This window comes from Sinohyriopsis cumingii, chromosome 4 (assembly GCF_028554795.1).
Source record: "Sinohyriopsis cumingii isolate HCF-2022 chromosome 4, ASM2855479v2, whole genome shotgun sequence".
In the NCBI taxonomy this organism is placed as follows: domain Eukaryota; kingdom Metazoa; phylum Mollusca; class Bivalvia; order Unionida; family Unionidae; genus Sinohyriopsis; species Sinohyriopsis cumingii.
This window is the reverse complement of record NC_142964.1, coordinates 14,688,026-14,711,689: the sequence shown is the minus strand read 5'-3', so window position 1 is coordinate 14,711,689 and position 23,664 is coordinate 14,688,026. Positions and strand designations below refer to the sequence as shown.

Here is a 23,664-nt window from a genome sequence, read left to right as displayed (position 1 = left end):
CCATGTTTAAGGAAGCTTTTATAGCCACAATAGATTATTTTCTGTCTTAAATTTTTATTGATAATAAATCAATTTTAGTATGTTGTGTATTTAATTACCTTTCATCATATGTATAATTAGTCTTTAATTTCTATCTTTGATAGACCACATGTTTGAGTTTGTATTATGTGGTCTTCTTTTCTGACATTTTTTATTTTTTCACATGCAGAATATTGTATGGGCAACTTTCCATGTGCCCTATTAAACAATCATTTGCCCTTTCTTTTTAATGTGTTGGATTTCTCATCTTTATTTCAGGGCTCCTTGGTCAAGAGCCATGTGACTGGGCGCCAGGAACCTTACTACCCTGCATGGAAAAGATACTTATTTTGTTATTTTATCAGCTTGCCAATAATTGGCCTGTGTCTGATGGTCGTTTTCGTCACAATGCTGCTGATTTTCGAATTCCAGGAATGGATCAATGCACTTATTAAGACAGAGGATATCCCTGCCTTTTCTCATTTTCTGCCCAAAATTTTGCTTGCTGTTGTCATAGGGATTTTTGATGAAATCTACAAGAAGATTGCTACCTGGTTGAACTATATGGGTAAGATTGAACCCCCATTGGCTGATCAAATCTGTTGTGACAACTTCACCAGCTCATACCATAAACCCACATCTGTATTGTTTAATCTTACATATCATTTCTAAACTGTTTTGTCATCTGACAGTATGTATTATAACCTCACTATCTACTGTCCAAGGAGTTATATGGAAATTTTTCATGGGTTTAGTTGTTATGAAATACTCCACTCTGTTTGATAACTAATGCCTTGACAACTCATGAACTCCCTTATAATTGTGGGTCAGGTTTGGATCCAATTTTTTCTTACTAGAAAAAAAACCCAAACAAATTGTCCCCCTATTTGTTGAACATGAAGAAAATCATGATCAGAATTTGGTAACTGAAACTTTGATATATTGCTTGTTTTTCATTGAAAATGATGGACAGTATCTGGAAATTTGAATCAACATTATGAAAATTCTTGGTTTTTAACAAGAAGTAATATATTTTGTTAAATTTTCTTTCCAGACAACATCGGTTGTGCTCCATAAATGAAAGTATTTAAAAAAAATTTGATGAATGAAAATGTCACTAATGCTTACTAGAGGTATCACTTTAATAAATAAATACAAATTAAATTATTTTTATTAAGTGAAACTTTCTAACAAACTGCACATGTTTATATCTATCCTTTAGTTTGGTTTAAATTTATTCATCGTAATTGCAAAATGCCTTTTGTATTCAAATGTAAAATATGTAAATTTACCATAACAGCTATGTCTCCAGGCATTTCTTTGAGAACCTATTTTGATATTCTTTGCAAACTGTTTTGATATTTGACTTGTATTTGTTGTATATTATTGCACTGAAGAAAAAAAAGGACCTGCTTTGTATTATTACATTAATTACATCTTTTGTATCAGATAAAAGGGGTGTAATTAAAAGTTAAAATGCATGCAAATCCTACCTGCATAAGAGCTATCAGTAATGGCTGTTTGTCAACTCATTTCAATTGATGAATCAAACACTGTTATAAATATTTCTGTGTATGTATGGGGTAATATAATTAAACTGGTATTGTGCCCAAATGTTAGACATCACTATAAACTGCCACACTGCAGACATCATAGCAATATGACTGATTTTTTTTTAAAGCTACGTAAAAAATCCAAATCACACACGCACACATATAATTAAACTACCTCAAATTAGCCTACTTCTCCACAGATGTGATCAATGGAAGCAAGACAATATTTTATTAATAAAACAATATCACAAAAAAGTTACCGTATTTTCCGGCCTACAAATCGATGCGGAGTATAAGTCGAATTGACCAATTTTGTAAATTTTCCATCCTTCATCCATATATAAGTCGATTCGGAGTATAAGACGAGGCCAGGTCAATAACTTGGCTTTGTATTTTATACTAGTAACTTCCGGTTGCATGGATATTGATGGTATCGTTGTATGATATTCCATATTACCGGCAATCGTGAAATTGCATTACCGATGCTAACATGCTTGTGATTTTACTTCTGAACTGCTATATTTTGTTATCAATTGACACAGCTGAATAAACAGTCCATGCTTGTTTTATTATAATTGAAAGCACATCCATGTTGTAGTTCATTTTATTACCTGTAGTTACGAACGTAACTTATACAAATTTGTCATTTTCTATCATCAGTTTGAAAGTCACGGACTCCATTAAATCGATTCGTATGTATGTATATATATATATATATATATATATATATATATATATATATATATATATATATATATATACTATTTTTTAAGTGTTTGTTCTGTTTGGACTTGGATATAATTAACATTTTATTACTAATCTATTCAATGATATACCCCACTATTATCTTTATCGGCAAGTTCGAATACAAAGTAATGGGTATGATCTCTTGTCCTTATAACAAATTTTGTATGGACAATGACTTCAGTAAAATGTTGACAGATTTTCATTTCCCTAAAAAAGCCTCATTTCCCTACTGGCAGCCTCGCTGATTTGACCTATTCTGTCGATTCTTGCCCTCAGTCTGGTTTCAATTATAGCCAAAGCGCTAAGCATGTTTAATTACCGTGTAAATAACACTGCATAGCCATGTGGTTGTTGTGACAATGTACATCGTAATTAAAACAAGAATGAATTGTTGATTTAGAGGTGTTTATTGATAATGGAATATAGTAGGCTCGTAATACATGAGGATTATCACAATCGTCAGGTAACTCAAAATACCGTCTCTTTTCTCTTTGCAAAAGCTACAAATAAAAACCGCCCTGAATAAAAGAACGATCTTGTACACGGACAATTTTTTTCATCTCTCACTCTCTCTCTCTTGTGCGCACACACACAAGCACGCGCGCGCTCACAAAATATCTGATTTTAGTTTAGTTTAAACCATGTTTGTTTTAATATGATATCCATTGCAACAAGAGCCACGTGGCTGTGCATGCTATGATTATTCCTTCCAGTTGAAACCAGTCTTGAGTGCAAGATTCAACAGATGAGATAAACTCAGTGAGGCTAACAATAGGGAAATAAGGCAATTCATAGGGAAATCAGAAATGTGAAGAAAATGAGGAGACAGAAAACAAAAGTTGCAAACAAAAAAAAATAAAAATACTTTTTATTATACTTTAACATATGTGAAATCCCACCTTTCTCTTCAGCGAACTTTACAACTTCCAGTTTAAAAGCCGCTGTGTAAGACTTGCGTGATTTGACGGGAGGCATTGTGAGATAAGTTGTATGATTTGTACGGGGATATTTATATGAATGATTATGACTGAAAAGATTGATCAAAATATACCGAACTCATTAAAATGTGCCCGTACTATAGCAATGAAAACAATGCCCATAGCTAAATTCATTATTTACATCTAGAGAAGGGAGTGGGCATCATTTCCTGTTGTACTTAATCCCATTGATATTTTACGGGTAGCGTAATTGATGCGGATTAATGATAAAGAACAATGGGGTACTGGCAGTATGGTAACTAGTATCAGTAACTAAAGCCAATATCAAGGTCTAAACAATTGCGGCAACTGGCTTTGATTGTTGTTGGAAACCAAAGACCAATTTATCAACAACCGGTATAATCAAAGAGAGACACCGAATCGTCAGCTGGTTAAGAATGAATATAGGTGAAGTGTTGACATTACAATTTGCTTTAAACTGAATTGCGAAACTAAAAATCATGGATCACTGATGATCTATGAGTACTGGTAGTCCATCTGTATATCTGATTTTAGTGTAGTTTAAACCTAATTTATTTGAGAAACTTTGTCAAATACAATTAGAAACATATGATTTGGGGGATTCAGTAGAATGCATGATCTACAGTATTTTATAAATAATCATAGAATGCTCGAGTTAATATGGATTACATCCCTTTGTAGGATCAATTGGATCAATCAAAAAGCTATGCCGGTAATTGCTCACGTGTGTCCAACATTATACTGGAAAATCAAATATTAATGGACCAGTTATTTCATATCTTTTTTTTTAGGAACAAACAATATGCTTTGAATTAGTACAGTACACTATAGAGTATAGACCGTAAGTGTGCTATGCGGCCTGGTGAAGTTTTTACTGGTACGGTAAATTGTTTTCTTTTATTTTATGTTTGAGAAATAAGAAAAAACACGCAAAATGCAAAATAAATAATGACAAAACTTACAAATATAAACGCAGTCATATTAGTTTATGACAATTTATTGACATAGTAATTTAACATGAATTTGTACTTCTATGTGACCTGTTTTTGATTATGCCGAATTAGAGCAATGTCAATAACATACCGGATACTGTAATCCATATATAAGTGGATGCAATTTCAATGACACAATCCATATATAAGTCGATTCGGAGTATAAGACGAAGACCGAACTTTCAAGTCAAAAAGTATCGACTTATACGCTGGAAAATACGGTAGTTTCAATATTGATGGTTGTTTCATGTAATAAATGTACCTACTTTTTAAAAAAAGGAATCTTGTTTGGTTGTGAATTTAATCAAAAGCAGTGACATAATACACAATGTTTTCACATGCACATGATGGTTGTTAAACCCAGTTGGAATAATTTTAATGAACTTTCTGAGGCTTGGTGTGTCAGATATAAAGGTAATTATTTTAAAAAATGAACTATTTCTTTTGAAAAAGCTCTTTATTGACAATTATTCCAGTACAGTTATAAAATGAGTATTCAACCATTAAACAGCCACATTGCCCTACACCTTGCACCCCTCCCATATTTTCCTTAATGTCCAGCAAAATTTATTATGGTTTTGGAGATCCCTTGGTAACTCAAACCCTTGCTTATAGTGTGGTCTATGTTTTTGGACCCCATTGTGCATGAGTTATTGAGGGAGAGGTGTATATTAAACTGTAATGTAACATCTGATGACAGTGTATATGGATCTCTGTCGTAAAGTCTGTTGACGGTGTATATTGAACTCTGTTGTAAAATCTGATTGACAGTGTATATTAAACTCTGTTGTAAAATATGACTGACAGTGTATATTGAACTCTGTTGTAAAGTCTGATGACAGTGTATATTGAACTCTGTTGTAAAATCTGATTGACAGTGTATATTGAACTCTGTTTTAATTATGATTGACAGTGTATATTGAACTCTGTTGTAAAATCTGATGACAGTGTATATTGAACTGTGCTTTAAAATCAAATGACTGTATATTGAACTGTACTGTAAAATCAGATGACGGTGTATATTGAACTGTACTGTAAAATCAGATGACAGTGTATATTGAACTCTGTTGTAAAATATGACTGACAGTGTATAATGAACTCTGTTGTAAAATCTGATGACAGTGTATATTGAACTCTATTGTAAAATCTGATGACAGTGTATATTGAACGGTATTGTAGAATATGAAGACAAATATTGGTTCCATCCATATGCATATATTGTCACAAGAACTGTTTAAAATCAATTACCATATATATATATGTTTGAAAGTTGAGTCAGATTGCACACAACAAAGATCCTGATCTGTCATAGCATAATGCACCTGCAGACCAGGATATATGCTGTTCTACTGATTATTCCCTACAGACTGCACATACCCAGATCTGCAGCGCATTATGGGACTGCAGCTGTGTGTCTGTGCAGTTTGTAGTTTGACTCAAGTTATAAGTGAGTATATATGGTAATTATATAACTTGAATGAATATCCATCAAGATGGCTGTTAAACACTGAGATTAATCTTCTTGTGTAAAATGCAGCTTTCAAAGATGAAGCTGCTGGCTTATATAGAACAGTTTTGTAGAGCCCATGTTAGTCAGAAAGCGAACATAGAAGTCATGTTTATGGTAGATGTTTTAAGCCTGGGGTTAATGATTTTCATTTGCATGAATTTCCTAAATCCCTTTTGGATCTTTTTCATACATGCATTTGGAATTAATCATTAATAAGCTAAGGCAGTTCATTTTAAAAAATGCTTGCTTGCTACTTTGACATCGAATTGAATTTGCAGTGATAGAATATTTGCATGAAGGTTTTTGTTAAAGTTTGTTTTCATTTGCTTATATTTAAAATTAATAATGACAATAATAATAATAATAATAATAATAAAATGTACAGCACTTAATCTTTAAAAGTTTCAGCACTTTACAATATTAGTTTACATGTAATGATAAATACATATAGTTGAGATTACAAAAAGAAACACCTTGAAGTTATAAAGAATGCTGAAAATAATTAAGGGTAAGAAACATTGTTAAATCTTATGTCTGTCCTTGTAGTCTAAATAGGTGAGGCTTTAGAGCACTCTTAAATGAGATCACAGTGCTACTGTGTCTAGGTTCAAGAGACAATTCATTCCAGGTAGCTGGGCCTTGATACGCAAAAGTATGTGGTCTGTAGAAATTGGTTTTTACTGTTGGAATAATGAGAATGTGAGTGTCAGAAGAGGAGCATAAGTACCTGGAAGGGGTGTACACTTGGATGAGGTCAGATAGGTAGTGTGGATTGGATGCAGTCAATGAAATATAGCATAGAAAACAGATTTTTTGTTTGGTTCCAAAGCGAATGGGTAGCCAGTGGAGAGTACAGAACAGTGGGGAGGAGTGCTCAGTATTTGGTACTCTAAGGATGATCCAAGCAGCTGTGACCACTCCGGTGGCCTAGTGGTTAGAGCATCCACCTTGGATGCAGGAGGTCGTGGGTTTGATCCCCAGCCGAGTCATACCAAAGACTTTAAGAAATGGTACTAACAGCTGCCTTGCTTGGCGCTCAGCATTAAGAGGTTAGTGTTAGGACTGGTCGGCCTGGTGTCAGGATAATGTGACTGGGTGGGACATCATGCTACATGTCTGCGGCATGATGCCCCAGTGCTAGACATCACTTTAATCTGCCACACTGCAGACATTGTAGCGATATGACTGATTTTTTTTAAAGCTACGTTGAAAAAAGAGTGCTCAGTATTTGGTACTCTAAGGATGATCCAGGCAGCTGTGTTTTTACTTTTGAAGATTCTTTAGTAGATATTGAGATGAACCAGATAGAAGAGAATTACAATGGTCAGGTCTATAGAATCTCAGCTCTAGATATGCAGCCTTGCATATGTTCATGATATGTTTGTGTAATGACGGTACTGTCATGAGTGACACCTTCATTTCATACTTATTGTGCAAATTTAATGTTGGTGTTGCTTGTGTGAGGTTAAGGAAGGGAATGAGATGGCTTCAGTTTATCATTCATCTGCAGCTTGTTACATGTCATTCATGAATTCATATTGGAAGTCCACATCTCTGTGCCTTTGATGGTAGCATCAACTTCAGCTGGGTGACTAGATTTGCATATTTGGATATTATCAATGTAAAAATTGGTGAGTCACCAAACGATGTTAGATGACATTTGAGAGGGAATGAGTGCATAGAATGAAGAGAACAGGTCCAAGAACAGAACCTGTGGACCATCAAAACATAAATGAACTGGGCAGAACTGTTTTCTATTTAAGGACACAATTTGTGTCCTTTCCACTAAGCATGATTTAAACCATATTATGGTGTATTTTGTCAATTGGTGCAGATAGGTCAAGGACGATGATGACTGTAATTGTTCCACTTTTGAAAACAGAGAGAAGGTCATTAACTACTTTCAGAAGGGCAGTTTCAGTACTGTGGTGAGGGTGATATGTGGACTGTTTACTGTATATTGTTTAAAAAAAACATTTAAATTCAGATGAGATACAAGTTGGAGCAAAACAACTTTTTCACAAATTTGTTTACATGAATATGAATTGGAGGTTAGTAGTTTTTTAAACTCATTAGGCTCAAGTGTTAGTTTCTTCAATGGCAGCTTAGCAATGACAGTTTTGGAAAATAATGGGAATTCAGTGGATGACAGAAGAGTATTAATAAAACTGGTTAGTGAAGGTGATATTGAATCGTAACACTTGAGCAGCAGCAATGACAGAATCAGATCAAGTTTATGTGACTATGGGGTGCTTTTCATCAGGATTATACATACAAAATCTATAGAGGCTCAGATGTTGTTAAAGGTTTACAAAATGGTCTGGCAGGTTGGCTGGAGAGAAGGTCAGTGGAATTTATTTATTATTTGTTCCTTGACTTTAGCTTGTTAGTAATTTTAATGAGTACTTTGCAGTTGGAACTTTCAGTGATCTTAGTACTGAAGTAGGTTGATTTTGCTGCATGAACTATGTTTTTGACACTCTTCTTAGTGGCTTCATAGATTTGCTTATGAATCATATGACTGGATGAAAACCAAAGCCTTTAGCTTATGAATCATATGACTGGATGAAAACCAAAGCCTTTTAGCTTTAAATCATTCTTTTTTAATGGTCTAAAGCTGGTCCCCGACACTACTATACCATGGAGAACACTGAATAGAGAATATGCATGTGGTTGCTGGGGAATGTTTGTCAAAAAGTGATTACAAGCACTTATAAAGATGTTCAGTTATGGGACATAACAAATTTATTAGGTTTGCTTGGATATCTTAAATTGTTTGAGGTTTTCTTTTTAAATGGTGTTGTCTCTTAGTAGCAAATAGACATGGATAATTAGGAACTGCTTCATCTTGATGGCATATGATACATAATTGATCTGATGCAAGTTCATGGGACACTGTATTTCTCAACCATGTTATGGGTTATGTTATATTTAGGATGAATTATTATAAAGCTAAGACAATTCATTTGCAGCATGCGTAACCAACCATTTGACGTTGGGGTCAAGCTGATGCATTTTACAGCAGTGTTTTTGATCATGGCCTTGACATACAGGGTCCGGCAAGGTTTGATGTTATATGGTACATTTTTCATTTCAGAAAATTATCGCCTTGAGGAGACTTACAACAACCATCTCATTATTAAATTAGTAATGGTATGTAGATATGCTGTATAATTATTATAATTGTTATAAACAGTTGCCCTAAGGGTGTTATACAAAGGACCTTATCAGCAAAAATAGTGTATTGTACAAATTGAAAGTATCTCTTTAATAAAGGGTAAAATTTCCATGTTATGGGGATTATGTTAAAAAAAATACACTTTTCAAATAAAACTTCAGTATTGTCATTTTTTTTTACTTTCATCTAAATATAACTGTTACATGTAGATTTTATGGTGAAAAGAGTTATTATTCCAGAAGAAAAATTATTACATGATGTCATAGCTTCCTTGTTTTATATACTAAACATATTAAAGTATGATGTCCATCCATCTTACTTCTGCCAATTTTGTTTCTCAACAACAACACAAGTTTTCCATGATCGACAGATAATTTGTGGATGTCTCTCGTTTGGGGTAAGGGTGACCCTGTCGACTTTGGGTTCAAAAGGTTATGGTCACTATGCCTGAAAGCAGAAAATGGTTTCCACACATTAACTCAAGTTCTTCATCATCTACAGATACCAGACTTGTGGATGCCTTGCACTTGGTGAAAGGAAGGACCCTATAAAAGATGCTGGGATGGTGCACAAATGCATAAATAATAAAAACATTTGATGAATCTGTGCATTTAGAAAGCAGTGATGCATGAGAAATCCTTCAAATTAGCTCAAAGTTGTGCATATAAAAATGCAGGCTATAAAACCTTTATTTAACTCTCAAGATAAACTAAATAAAAGACAATCTTAAAACATAATTTGACAAAGTAATGATACTTATTTGCTGAAAATGCCTCTGACCATTCTAAAGCTAATTGTTTTAATGCAGCCTCATTTTAGATGAATAAACAGTTACATTTGTTTCTTAATAAGAACACGACAAGAATAGCAACTTCTACCACCACAACTATTTGAAAAGGTAACTTTGGTACAAAACAAGAACAAAATTATACAGGTAATTTTGTCCTATAATATTGATTTTATTAAAAGGGACAAAATAAATTGCAACATAAAGTATGAGTGATGAGGTTTAGGAGGCTAGAAACCACAAACCCATGTCAAAATTCCCCAAATGCTTGTTTCTCAATGAAAAATTCCAAATTCTGGGAATTTTTTTATTGTTGGAATCATTTCTGAGATAATATGCAGCTCATGACACCTTTGTCAGATTTTCCCAGTAAAATGGCATGTCATTATGCCACAGAAGTTCAGTGCTGAAGAGAAGATATCAAGCAAGATAAAAGCATCCAGGTTTAATTGGTCCACTGTATTTTACAGACATCTGCACTTGTTTCTGTCAGTTTATTAAACAGAACTGGCATATTTCAACTTTTGGTAAGTAGAACCTACAGTCTGTATTCATTTTAATATGTGTAACTTTTGAAATCGTTTCTATATGATGCTTGCCAGATTTTAAAAAGATAGAAAATGTTAATCTTATCTTGTGAGTTCCATATGATTTTAAGATGATGGTTCAATAATAGTGTACTCAGTGTACAATACATGTTAAGAGAATAGTTCTTGTTTATAGTTTCAGTTTGTCAACTCCTTCTTGTCCCTGTTTTACATCGCATTTTACCTGCAAGACATGGATCGTCTTCGTGATGTAAGTTCATACACCATCATCAAGTCCTTTAGATACATAGAGCTCACTAATGAAGAGGATTGATCAGAATGGAGACAGTAATTATTTGGGCAGTGGCCTGATTTCAAGAAATAGTTCAGTGTTTTACAAACATGCATACATGCCTTACACTCCATCCTATCCTATCAAAACCAAAAGGAATGACCAAGAATTGTCATTATGCATACCTGTGATATCTCTCATTCTGAGGTAGATTCTCACATACATTTGGACAGTTTAGTGTCTTTATGATAGAACCAAGGGCATCATATCAGTAGATTTCACATTTTTATTTGTCAGTATATTGGCTTTTAGACCATTAGATTTCTTTGATATAAGCTGTATGTGTTTTGTGGGCACTAAGGACAAAACAAGTGCATATTTTGCCAAAATATGTATTCTGAACTATGATACAGTACATCTGACTTCTACACATATTTTCTTTTTTTTTTGTGTCCCAGTGGTAGCTAGGACCTGTTGACAGTGTGTTTTTATATACTGTGTTGAATATATCTCTGCTATCATAGGAATGGAAATGGCTTTAACCAGTTTAGTAAAATGATCTGCAATTAGAAAATGTAAATTTTCAAACAAATTCTCTCTCTGCAAGTGCTTTTTATTCTCTTTTGATCCTGCCTGGAACAAAGCCTTCAAAGTCCATCAGTGTTTGTTGCAGAAGTACCATTGCTTCTATGTGATGGTGTCTGCAAAAGCCTGGTGATATCATTTCTACTTCCATTTACTATCTTAAAATCCACTTTACATGAAACATAAGAGCTGCCTTAAATAGTCCTCTTAAAAAAATCAAATTAAGTGTGTCTGGATGAAAGCTATCATGGACCACCTTTGATACATTTATTAATTGTAATGCCTCAAAAAACATGACTTTGAAATTTCCAGATTGCAATAATGGAATAATCAGATAGCCTTTATTTAACAGTTTCTCATCCAAGTACTCAACATATATCATTTACTGATTACTTTGCTGTTTTTATTAGGCAGGTTCTGACCGGTTTCCATAACATATGGATAGAACATGTAATTTTGCCTATTTTTAAATTTAAAAAGATCTTGCATTTAAAAGCTTATAGATTCTAATTTAAATTTATGTTGGGTAGACAACCGTTACAGCATTATTTGTTATCATACCACGGTAGAATCACATGTATGCAGTCTCACTTTCTGAGTTCCATTTATCAGTCATACAGTTCACTATTTAAGATTTTTTTCTATTGATTTTTTTTAATAAGAAGGCCATGTCTTGCATTTAATCTGAAAATAAGTCGATGTTGGAGTAAATTTTGTTCATGGAATGAAACTAGGTTCATTTTAGGCATAATAAATGCACTTATTCCACACATGTTATAAATTACTAGTACATGGAGAAAGGGAACCCAAAGGATATTATGTTTGCATTTTGCATCAATTCACATAACATCTGATAACAAAGCTCAGTTTATTTTAATATATTTTGACAAAGCTCATAGTCTGGCACATTTAAAGCATCACATGTATAGTTTATAATGAAGTAATCACAATTTTGAGTTGTTATCATACGATATGTTCTGGATACCAAGATTTTACAGATTTTCTGCTATTTTTCATTGTTTGTATGTGGTTAGGTAAAATTGTACAGCTTGATTATCATATACAGATACAAAATGATTTGTATACTCTTCGCTGTTTGCATGGGATTGCCTTTATTTCTGTTAGAGTTTATTTTATTTTATGTAAATTTTGCATTTATGGGTTGTAGAAAGGAGTTTTACTGTAGAAGTTAAATCTGAATTACCCTGTTTTATTGTGATCCTCATGTGTGACAGGTACACACATTTCTGGTGATAATTTGCAGAAAGTATGCAGATATTTGCATAAGAATGGAAAGTAACAGTTGCTAATATTGCAGTTACTTAGAGTGTGGCAATGTTGATTTTTATTGAACCTACCATTGCAGATGCTCACATGGTGATTACCTTGGCTTCTGTATGCCTACCCATCCATCCATCCATCCATCCATCCATCAGTGCATCTTTCCATACCCTAGATCAGTGGTTCCCAAACTTTTTTGGGCCACCGCCCCCTTGGTTATCCTCAGCGTCCCTACCTTACCCTGTAAAAAGTATAATTCAGCATTAGTGTCTCCCTTGGTAATCCCACAGGCCCCCCAGTCATCAGTACTGCCCACTTTGGGAATCACTGCCCTAGATTAAAGTCCATGTTACAGGTTTTTACTTGTCTGCATTAACAAAACTCATTTTTTGGTTCAGCATGCAGGCCATGGCAAACATCGTTTTATTTTTCTTTCTATAATCCTACTTTGACACTGGTTTACTTGTGTGTGTGTGTGTGTGTGTGTGTGTGTAAAAAAATAAGTCTACCATAGCACTAATATTTAAAGTATTTGGCAGGTCTGATGATTAAAAATATAGGGGACAAACTAAAAAGTATTATACAATAGTGAATCTCACTGACTTTGAGGCAAAACCCTACATTTTCAATCACAAGGTCTGTAGTTTTCTTTTAAAAAATTAATGGCCATCATAAATATATTTTTTGCTGATGCCAATCTTGGCAGTTGCTATCACCAGCTTAGCAAGTATCATATAATGTGATTAGATTAATTCTTAGAAATTTTATTTCAGCAATTAGCAGCCTTACTGATCACACGTCAGGTGATTGGAAATATTAGGGAAGCATTTGTTCCATATTTCCTTGGCAAAGCTAAGTTGATGAAGGTTGGCTATGAGATCACAGGTCACATGACCCCCAGAACTCTAGAGAAAGAAATACAAGATATGGTGGAGACTCGGAAAAGGAGAAGAAATGCAGCAGAAGATGCCAAGTCTGAAACATATCTGGAGAATCAAGGAAAAGCAGCAGAGCTTAAGAAAACAGACTCAAGTTTGATACTGTCCCAAGCAGAAGTAGAGATTACAATGTCTAGGGTAAGTTATTTTGCCACTTGCAAAGTATAATTAAGACAAATGTTGGTATTCTAGTGCTTGTTCTCATTCTTGTGGTTTTAATTAACATTAAGGTTTATTACACAAACACAGCAGACTGAGTCATATTAATTACATTGAGTAAACTTCTTCCTGGAGAATTTGCAGGATCTGTAAACATCAACCACAGTATAATTGACAGTATGAGATAGCGAGGGCAAGTGACATTTTGGTTGACAATTGGATGAATGTGGAATGGGGTGCTAGCAGCTTTCATTGATATTTGAAATTCAGAATCTTTATTGTCTTGTACAAATACTCATGGAACGTTTGTGGATATTAGATCTGAAGAAATCAGGTCAGTATTGATGACAGACTTTTAATATCCATTGGGTTGACATGTAGTACTCTCAGATTCATGTATCAGTAAAATTGAAGTTGCTTCCTTGGCTTTTAAATTTGGAACATGCGTATCCATCATTAGTAAACACATTTGAACTAAAGGCTAGCTTTGTATCTAGAATTACTCTCATAAAATGATGGAATCGTTAGATATAGGTGCACTGGTTAATTATTAGCGATTTCGTATGTCATCATAAACATCTTTGTCAATCATAAATAGCAGTGATTGAGTAAAACTCAGTGAACATGTACTGATACACACAGCTGGCATGCTGCTGTTGTAGTCCCAGATCGGAAAAAAGACTGAAAAAGAGAGAAGACAAAAAATATGTGCATTTGATTAGAATGTACAAGCAATTTTTAGTTCTACTGGTGACCAGGTCATAGATCAAAAAAACATATGGGATGGCTTATCGATTAGTAGAAGTTTGTTACTGCTACTCCTCCTAAACCACTTGGAGGATTGCCATGAAAGTTTCCACGTTTTTATCCCATGGTCTAGTTGGTCCTAAGTGAGAATGGTGTTGCCTGGATGTCCAGTATGGCCACCACAGCAGTCACCTTGGAAATCTTGTTATTACTATTCCTTCTGAATGGATAATCCTATCTACATGGGGTTTTCACTAAGACTTTTTATCATGTCTATTGAGTCATGAATGAAAATGGTGCTACTTGGACGTCCCATATGGTCACCACAAAGATGTCTTGAAAATTTTGTTATTACTACTCCTAATAGAAAGCTATTTTGTCATGGGTTTTTCAGCTTCTTATTGTTTCTAGCTGGTCTTAGAACCAAACTGTGCTGATCAGATATCTAATATGGCTACCACAGCCACAGTCTTGAAAATGGATGGTCAAGTCAACATTTGTTTTTCAATGAAGTCTACTAATGGTGTCTGGTTGATCATAAATGAAAATGGTGCCAATTTTATATCCACTATGAGTGCCACATTGGCTAATTCAAGAATCTTATGACTAAAGAATATCAGAGATAGTCTCAGCATTTAGCAGTTAAAAAAAAAAATGTTCTGATCTTGATTTCCTGGAACACCTTTTTTGACTGTTGAGCAGCAGTCCTTTAGAAGGACTCCTGTGTATTTGAGGATTTGAGAATATAATGGTGGTTTTTTTTGTGTTGAAAATTGAGTTGTGTCAAGAACACATGAGTAAATCTGATGATTTCTTTGGTAAAACTGCATTAACATTTTCAAAACATCAAATTCAAAACTGTTCTATGATTATAAAACATTTTGAAAATTGTGTGCAAAAATTGTGAAAAGTTGCCATTCTGTATGACTTTACATCATAAGAAATGTCAGGACGTCAGAAGACACTAATGAGAGTATATTTCTCCCTTGTTACAACATACTTCTTTTTAATGTGATTCTCAATATATCTTGGTACCTCGATGGACTCCATGACAAAATTGAACCTTTGTATTGGAATTAATTTATCAAATGTATTGCAGTATAGGTTTAAAGAACCAATATGATGCTTAGTATTATAACTGTAGTTTCTTTGCAAAACATTATTTGACAAGCTTGGATCATTCCCACTAGACTGTATCATGGTTTGATCCATAAAGCTGTTGTCACTGTAATGCAGTCATCGCTTATGGGCCCCATCTACAATGCTGTGATAAGGGAGAGCTGTCATGTAATGGATTTTACTGCTGCAGATTGTGATTTTCATCCAGTAGCATGTTGCATTTACATGTGTGTTAGAATCACATTTTGTCCTATGCATTTTTCAGTATGAGGACACGTTTGATGACTACTTGGAAATGTTCATTCAGTATGGCTATGTGATCCTATTTTCTTCATCCTTCCCACTTGCTGGTCTATGTGCCTTGCTAAATAACATTATAGAGATCCGCAGTGATGCCTTCAAGCTGTGCATAAATCATCAGAGACCATTTGGCAGAAGAGTGCAGGATATAGGCACTTGGAAGGTAATGCATGACACAGTGCACATGAACTATTCACTATACTACACTCCTATCTATAGTGTTATTGAGTGTAGTTGTTGATAAAAGCTGGTGTAATTTGTGCATTAGTTACATTTCACCTTCTAGATGGGGATATATTTTGGCTCCTGTAAATTCAACATAACAGTTTCAATTTCGGATCTTTCTGGCCTCTTTTGGGGTTTTTGTTGGTGTTATTGAAGGTCTTATGGCAGGTGTCAGCTCCATCTATCTGCCACATTTCATACATGTAATTCCGTACATGAGAGACTTGACTGTAATAATCGTAAATTGATACAAAAATCATTGCTGTATAACCAAACTGAACACTGTTTTTTTATGGTCATGTGACCAGTTGATTGAATAAAGAAGAATTGTCAGAAAAACATCTTGAGATTGCTAAGTAAAGAATAAGTAATCTCGTTTGTAACAGTCAGTAATTTAATACCTTTCTTGTATCAAATGAAAAGGTTACTTAAGGTTTCTGATTTGAAAATTTCAGGATAGAATTGGTTTTAGTCAATTTTTACATTTATTTACTTTTATATTAAAGAATGCTTTAATATGCCATCATACAAATGATGCTTCCAGGATAGCCTTCTTTGAGTTATTTTCATAATTTCTGTCCTGGGTATTCTTGAGTGCAAAACTCATGTTCATGCTCAAAATATAGAAATGTTGGACAGTTCTTGAATTTCAAATACAGATCAGATCCTGCTGCTTTAAAAAATCTTGTTAATTTTGTTTTTTACTTCTACACTCTGATTTTGGAGTTTGGCCTTGACCTTGATTTTCATGCTCAGAAAGTTTTTGAGACTCCATAGCTGGTAGGTTTTCCAACATATTTACATGAAATTATAGATCCGCTTCACCCAGATTTTGTTTAATTTTGGGACCAGAGTTCAGTGTTAGAATTGGTGAGCCTTCCTGGTGACAGTAAAAGCTGTCTTGAGAACCATCCTTTCTGCCAACAAAAACTGGTCTCTCAGATGAGATAAATAAACAGTATAAGAAATCAGTCTGTGCATTAAGAATATGATCTCTCAAGAAAGGTGGTCTTCCCATAGCAGTAGTCGTTCAAGACAGATTTTAATGTGTTTTATGTATGCACATTATGTTTTTAACTACCAGCACAATGGAGTTATTAAATCATTTGTGTTACAGGCATAGGTAGAAACCCATTTGACACATAGCATTGCAATGTAAGGCAGCAGATGTATCCTAATTTAGAACATTTTAAAATAAAACCATTCTTATCAGACTATTTTACCTAGTTTGATATATTCCATTTGTTTATGTCAGTCACACTAAAACATTCAAATTACATATGCTGCTCCAGACTGATGCTTTTCATGTTCATTTCACAGGTATTTCATACATAATTTATGTACACAGTAGTTGATCATATAAGGATATCAATTCTAAATGAACTATTGTGCACAAATATTTGGCAGTGTACTTGAGAAATACATTGAACCTTTGGACAAAAACTCTCCTGACATGCATACAGCAAACCATGCATTGTCCCTGCAGTATTATTTCAGACTCCTTGTTAAGTGTCATTATTTTCAGGATGCACTGGAGGTGATGGGAGCAATAGCTGTATTTGTAAACTGTGCTCTGATTGGAATGGCTGGGCAGGTACAGAGACTGAAGCCAGGCATGGATACAACCTCCACTATCATTCTTCTTGTTGTTTTAGAGGTCAGTATTTAATAAATTGACATCAAAATATGGCTGTTGAAGGACATGTGTGGTGTGAAACCTCAAAATCAAAATCAGTGGGAATAATATAAAATGTCAGTTTTTAGGGGTTTTATAAATATGTATCATAGTTCCATAATGTCACCACAGATATGATAAATTTTGTCATCTTATATGTTTATTAGTGCCTACTTAAATTTCTATGCCATGTGCTATTGTTATTTGGCCTTCAACTTGATACAGGAAGGCCTTTTGTCACAACACAGTTCCTGTGCTAAGATGAGTATGGTCATAGATCCCATGGTAGTAAAACTATCTGTACCAGTATCATGTACTTCATTATAACATTTATTCATCACTCCCTCACTATAGTGCCTCTTATTGTAATGGTTGCTATCATGAGGTGAAGATAAGTCATAGATCCCATGGTAGTAAAATTATCTGTGCCAGTATCATGTATTTCATTATAACATTCATTCATCACTCCCTCACTATAGTGCCTCTTATTGTAATGGTTGCTATCATGAGGTGAAGATAGTCATAGATCCCATGGTAGTAAAATTATCTGTGCCAGTATTGTGTACTTCATTATAACATTCAGTCATCACTCCTTCACTATAGTGCCTCTTATTGTAATGGTTGCTATCATGAGGTGAAGATAGTTATAGATCCATGGTAGTAATATTATCTGTGTCAGTATCATGTACTTCATTATTACCTTCATTCATCACTCTCTCACTATAGTGTCTCTCATTGTAATGGTTACTGTTATAAGGTGAGTATAGTCATAGATCCCATTTCATGGTAATACAACTTTCTTTCCTGGTATCATGTGCTTCATTGTAATATTCACTTATCGACTCCCTCACTGTAATGCCTCTCATTGCAATGGATTTTGTCATAAGTTGAATTTGGTCATATATCCCATTTCTTTTAGGTGGTAGTATAATTATCTGTACCAGAATCATGTACTTCATTATAACATACATCACTCCTTCACTATAATGCCTCTCATGGCAATGGTTACTGTCATAAGGTGAGGATGGTCATAGATTCCATTTCATTAGGTGGTAGTAAAATTAGCTGCATCAGTATCATTTTCTTTGTTATAGCATTCATTCATCACTCCTTCACTATAATGCATCTCATTAGAATGGTTACTGTTATAAGGTGAGTCCATTTCATTAGGTGGTTGTAAAATCATTCGTACCTTGTATGACAGAACGGTTAGCAATAAGGAAAGAAGACAAAAGCCCTACTAGTTAAAACAAAACAAAAAAGCAAGACAAGAGAGCAACAACCTTCAGGTTCTATTTGACAATGTGAACCTTAATATGGCCTCTCCAGTTCTTGGTGTATCTCTAGATAACAGTGTAGTTTGGCCAATTGCATTAAACATGTTTCAAAAAAGGTTAATTCTTACCTTTCGATACTTAAGAAAATCAGAACATTAATTCCTTTTCTGTATGGGATCATCATTTATAAAAGTTATATTCAACCATATTTTGACGGATGTGGGAGGTCACAGGTTCGAACCCTGGTCGAGACATACCAAAGACTTATAAAATTGGTATAACAGCTGCTTTGCTAGGTGCTCAGCATTAAGAGGTTAGTGTTAGGACTGGTTGGCCTGGTGTCAGAATAATGTGACTGGGTGGGACATGGTGCTACATGTCTGCGGCATGATGACCCAATGCTAGACATCACTGTAAAGTGCCACACTGCAGACATTGTAGCGATATGACTGAAACATTGTTAAAGCTACATTAAAAATCTAAATCACACACACACACACCATATTTTGACCATTGTAATATAATTTGGGGTAGTACCTCTGATTGAACCATAACAAAACTTTTCAGAATCCTTATTTAATTCTTTAGATGAGTCTGTAGACATTTTTCAGGATGAATAATGTAAAAAATTTACTAATACATGAAAGAATATCCCTCAGAAATGTCAAATGTTTGTATAAAGTGTCCAGAAAAGCCATACCTAAGCAATATCGTTCAGCAAAGAGATGCTGATGGTACTCCAAATTTAAGGTCTGTTAGATGTAAAATAACATAATCCCAAAGTCAAAAAAGAAGAAATTGTTTAAATATAGCTTTCCAGTCCACTCATATAGAGCAATAATCTCAGTGACATAAGACTTGCACATAGCATTGCTTTTCTTCGTATTCATTGTTCCAAATGGATGAAATCTTAAGTTAGTCAGTTATTAGCAAAGACCTCCTGCATTTCTCCACTTATACATTTTCTTCACAGATGAATATTTTAATACAATATTAAATTTTATTATTGTTTTTGTGCTCACTGATGCATGTAGAGAGTTTAAAGGTTTGAAACATTGTTTGATTTTCAGAATAACTCAACTTAATAGTGTTAAGCCAAATTTATCACATTCTGCAGTATATACTGCATATATTGTACCTACAGAAAGCCTCAAAGTACATTAGTTCCTGTGACTAACTGTGTTGCCTTCTCAAATTAAAGTTATTATTATTATTGTTATTCACCTCGGATGAGGGAGGTCACTGGTTTGAACCCCGGCTAAGTCATACCAGAGACTTATAAAATGATACCAGCAGCTGCCCCGCTTGGCACTCAGCATTAAGAGGTTAGTGCTAGGTCTGGTTGGTCTGGTGTCAGGATAATATTCCTGGGTGATACGTCATTCTATGCGTCTGTGACATGATGCCCCAGTGCTAGACAACATTGTAGCGATATGACTGAAAAATAGTTAAAGCTACATTAAAATTCCAAATCACACACATTATTATTATTATTATTATTATTATTTACTTCATTATCAGTGGGTCTTTCTTTATGACTTTCATGGACAGTATTATATTGAGGTAGTACTGTACTGTGCATATTTTTCATTTAATACATAGTCTAAATGTATTTGTCTGTATATGTAAATATTGTTACTCTGCCTGACTGCAAGATATTTCTGACCCATTGGCTGACCATACACTCAGGAATAGCATTATAGTAGACACTCATGGCCAGCTTAATTTATCTGTCAAATTGTTTTGATCCTGAAGTGAATACAGAATATCACTATAAAAACTTATATGTTGGAAGATTAAGCAAAGTCCAGCATGTTGGAAAGTATTGATTTCTTACAGATGCAAATCAGTTACATTTTTGAAGTCGTCCAACATTTCACTTTTTATTGATTTCAGCACATCGTTCTTGCCTTGAAGTTCTGCATTGCGTATGCTATTCCAGACATTCCAAAATCTGTTGCAACAGAGATGGCTCGTTTGGAGTTTTGTCGCAGAGAGGCCTTAAAGGTTTGATTTTATTTGTGGCAGTGCTTGAGTAGGTTTTTCTTTTGTCAGATAAAGTGAGTACAAAAACAAATTTAGTTATTATGTGAGGGTCATGTTTATGCACCTTCTTGAACAGTTGGGCATGCTGTTGTAGTCTACACTTTTTAAACCTAATTTCAAGCAGCAATGGCCTATTACCAGTCCGTATGCTTCTTTCTAGATGCTATAATTTCCTTCAATTGAAATTTGTGAGCAACTTAGACCACTCAGCCACCCACTGCCCCTCACATAGAATGAACAGAGTAGACCCTAATCTGTTGGTGCACTATGTACGTAACGGCATATCTGTTACTACACTGCTGGCTGAAGCTTACGAGTAGAATGAACAGTGTAGACCGAATGTGTTGGTGCACTATGTACATAATGGCAGATCTGTTACTACACTGCTGGCTGAAGCTTACGAGTAGAATGAACAGTGCCGACCCAGGTTACACATTATTTTAATGGTAGATCAGGGTCTGCACTGCTGGCAGTTGGGTGTGTGTAATACACAACATATTTTGTTCTGGATCTGTCATTCCATCTCATTACAGTTTATCTCAGGTCTGGATGTTTGAAAGATAAGAGATTTTTTTTAAGGATGTCTGCTTTTGTAAAGGCAATGATTACTGTGCATCAAGACATGACCATTACATTATAACATCATTATAAAGTTACTTGTTACCTAAGTGGGAGCCAGAGTAGCTCAGCATTGAACAACGGTTGCTGGTTCATTGTCTGTCCATTTTAATCCAGCTTAGCTGCCTTGGTGTGTCCTTGATGTGTCCTTGGTGTGTCCTTGGGAAAGGCATTTAACTCCCTTGTGCTCTTCATGTTAAAGGGCTAAAAGTTCTTTTAAATTTTTGTTTTACCTGGATGCATTATAGAACTGTAAGAGATTGAATACAAAATAACATGCTTGTGACTTGAATCGCATATCCAAGAATGAAATAGAAAATAATCTCAGTGTTGCGTGAAAGAAAGTGATAAGTATACCTGGGAAATCTTAATGATTTATGACCTCTTGTGAATTTGCTGCATAGGCTTTCTTTTCTGGAAAACTGATGTGATCTTGATAATTGTATCATTCTGAAAAATATTTACTCATCAACAAACCCTTTTCTTGGTGTATTTGTTAAGAGGAATCCATGTTGTTCAGGCCGTGCAATGTATAATGGATAAGTAGTGACAGGGTTATTTTTCCCACAGAGACCCTTTCTAGGCAATAGATATTCAACTCAAATATATTAGAAAGTGATTTTGGATTGTTATATAATGTTTTAAACAATTAAATTATTCCAGAATATCACAAGCATGCATCATTTATGAAGCATTACACAAATATACATCATCACTACAGACCGGTTGTAGGCAGCTGTACATATGCAGGTCCCTTGGTTGAAGGTGAAATAATTTTAGGAGAAAAATTTCCATGTTTGGTCTGTACTTTTCTAACTATGAAAGAGATTTTAATGACATTTTAAACAGATATACAAATATACATAATTACCATATCATGTCATATAAGACATGCTTGTTGCTCAAAGTTTAAAGCCACAAACAGGTGAAATATAATTTTCTTTGCTTTTTAAAATGCTGAACATATCCACATGATATTTTTTGTATGATAGCAAATTTTAAATAAAATTTTACCCTTTTTTCACATTTTTTTAATTGAAAATGTTTTGTGTGTCAGATTCAGGTGCCTGGTCAATAGGTCAGAGGAAGATAAAATAGATTCTTTTCCTTGTCATTTTCCTGTTCCTTATATAACTGTCTTGACATGAGGTATATTTTGATGAAAGTTTATCGTATTGTATAAAATCGATTGATCAGCAGTCAGTAAAAGAGGTACCTATGATCTTGGCCAAGCACTTTACCATTTGCAATAGTTTATTATAATCCTGCTGTAGGACAGGGTATGTTGTGATATTACCTATATATCTGTCTGTCTGTTACCAATTTTGTTTCTGCACAATAACTTGAGTTCTCCACCATCTACAGTTACCAAACTTGATGGAAGGCTTGCTGTACGGCAAGGAAGAAGCCTACTAGTTTCAGGGTCTAATAGTGAATGGTTAGGTTACTAAAAGACGAAAAATGGTTTATGCTCAGTATTATTAGTTGTACATTCCAAAAATGGATTAAACTTTGCAGATGCTTGAAGCTGGGTTAATGAAATCAAAGCCTGCTGATATGAGGGTCAAAGGTCATGCTCACTGACTGAAAAATGAAGAAACGTTTATGCACAGTAGCATTAGTTCTACATTACCAAGTTGGATCCTACTCTGTTGAGATTTTTGCACTTGGGGTGAGGAAAATGACTTGATATTGGGGTAAAATGTCAAGGTCACTGTGACCAGACAAAAGAATTTCAGTTCTTGACCATGTATCAAAATTTGGCATTTGAATAATCATAAGCTTTAGTTTAAGGTCAGATTCCTTTGCCAAGGTTCTGAAGGGTTTGTACTTAAGATATGGAAGAGGCCTATTGATTTTGGAGTCAAAAGGTCATGGTCATTGTGGCTTGTCCAAAAATAGATTTTGCAGAATACCTTTTGTTCTAGAGTAATTTCCTTGACCCAGCTTTGTGGATGGCTTGTACATTGCAGTGAAGAAACCTATAGATTCTGTGGTCTAAAGGTGTAAAGTTACACTCATGAAAATAATGGTTTCTACACAGTTTAATCCAAGACTGCTTACCTTGACCATTGGTCAGTAATCTCCGGAGACAGTTATGTTCTACTAGTGCCAACATAGAGGACTACTA

General features: G+C 34.5%; 1 protein-coding gene across 3 annotated transcripts in view; it reads left to right on the top strand.

Annotated features, from left to right (window-relative positions):
- Positions 1 to 23,664, top strand: part of LOC149800652 (anoctamin-8-like) — an 84,801-nt gene that overhangs the window by 55,287 nt on the left and 5,850 nt on the right. For 2 of the 3 annotated variants that reach the window (XM_089954665.1, XM_089954664.1), the window contains 7 exons: positions 298 to 586; positions 8,877 to 8,932; positions 10,468 to 10,542; positions 13,203 to 13,505; positions 15,658 to 15,855; positions 17,443 to 17,574; positions 20,766 to 20,876. In XM_089954665.1, the coding sequence (XP_089810791.1) occupies positions 298 to 586; positions 8,877 to 8,932; positions 10,468 to 10,542; positions 13,203 to 13,505; positions 15,658 to 15,855; positions 17,443 to 17,574; positions 20,766 to 20,876 (1,164 nt within the window). The remainder of the gene's footprint in view (positions 1 to 297; positions 587 to 8,876; positions 8,933 to 10,467; positions 10,543 to 13,202; positions 13,506 to 15,657; positions 15,856 to 17,442; positions 17,575 to 20,765; positions 20,877 to 23,664) is intronic. The other variant, XM_089954666.1, reaches the window with a different exon arrangement.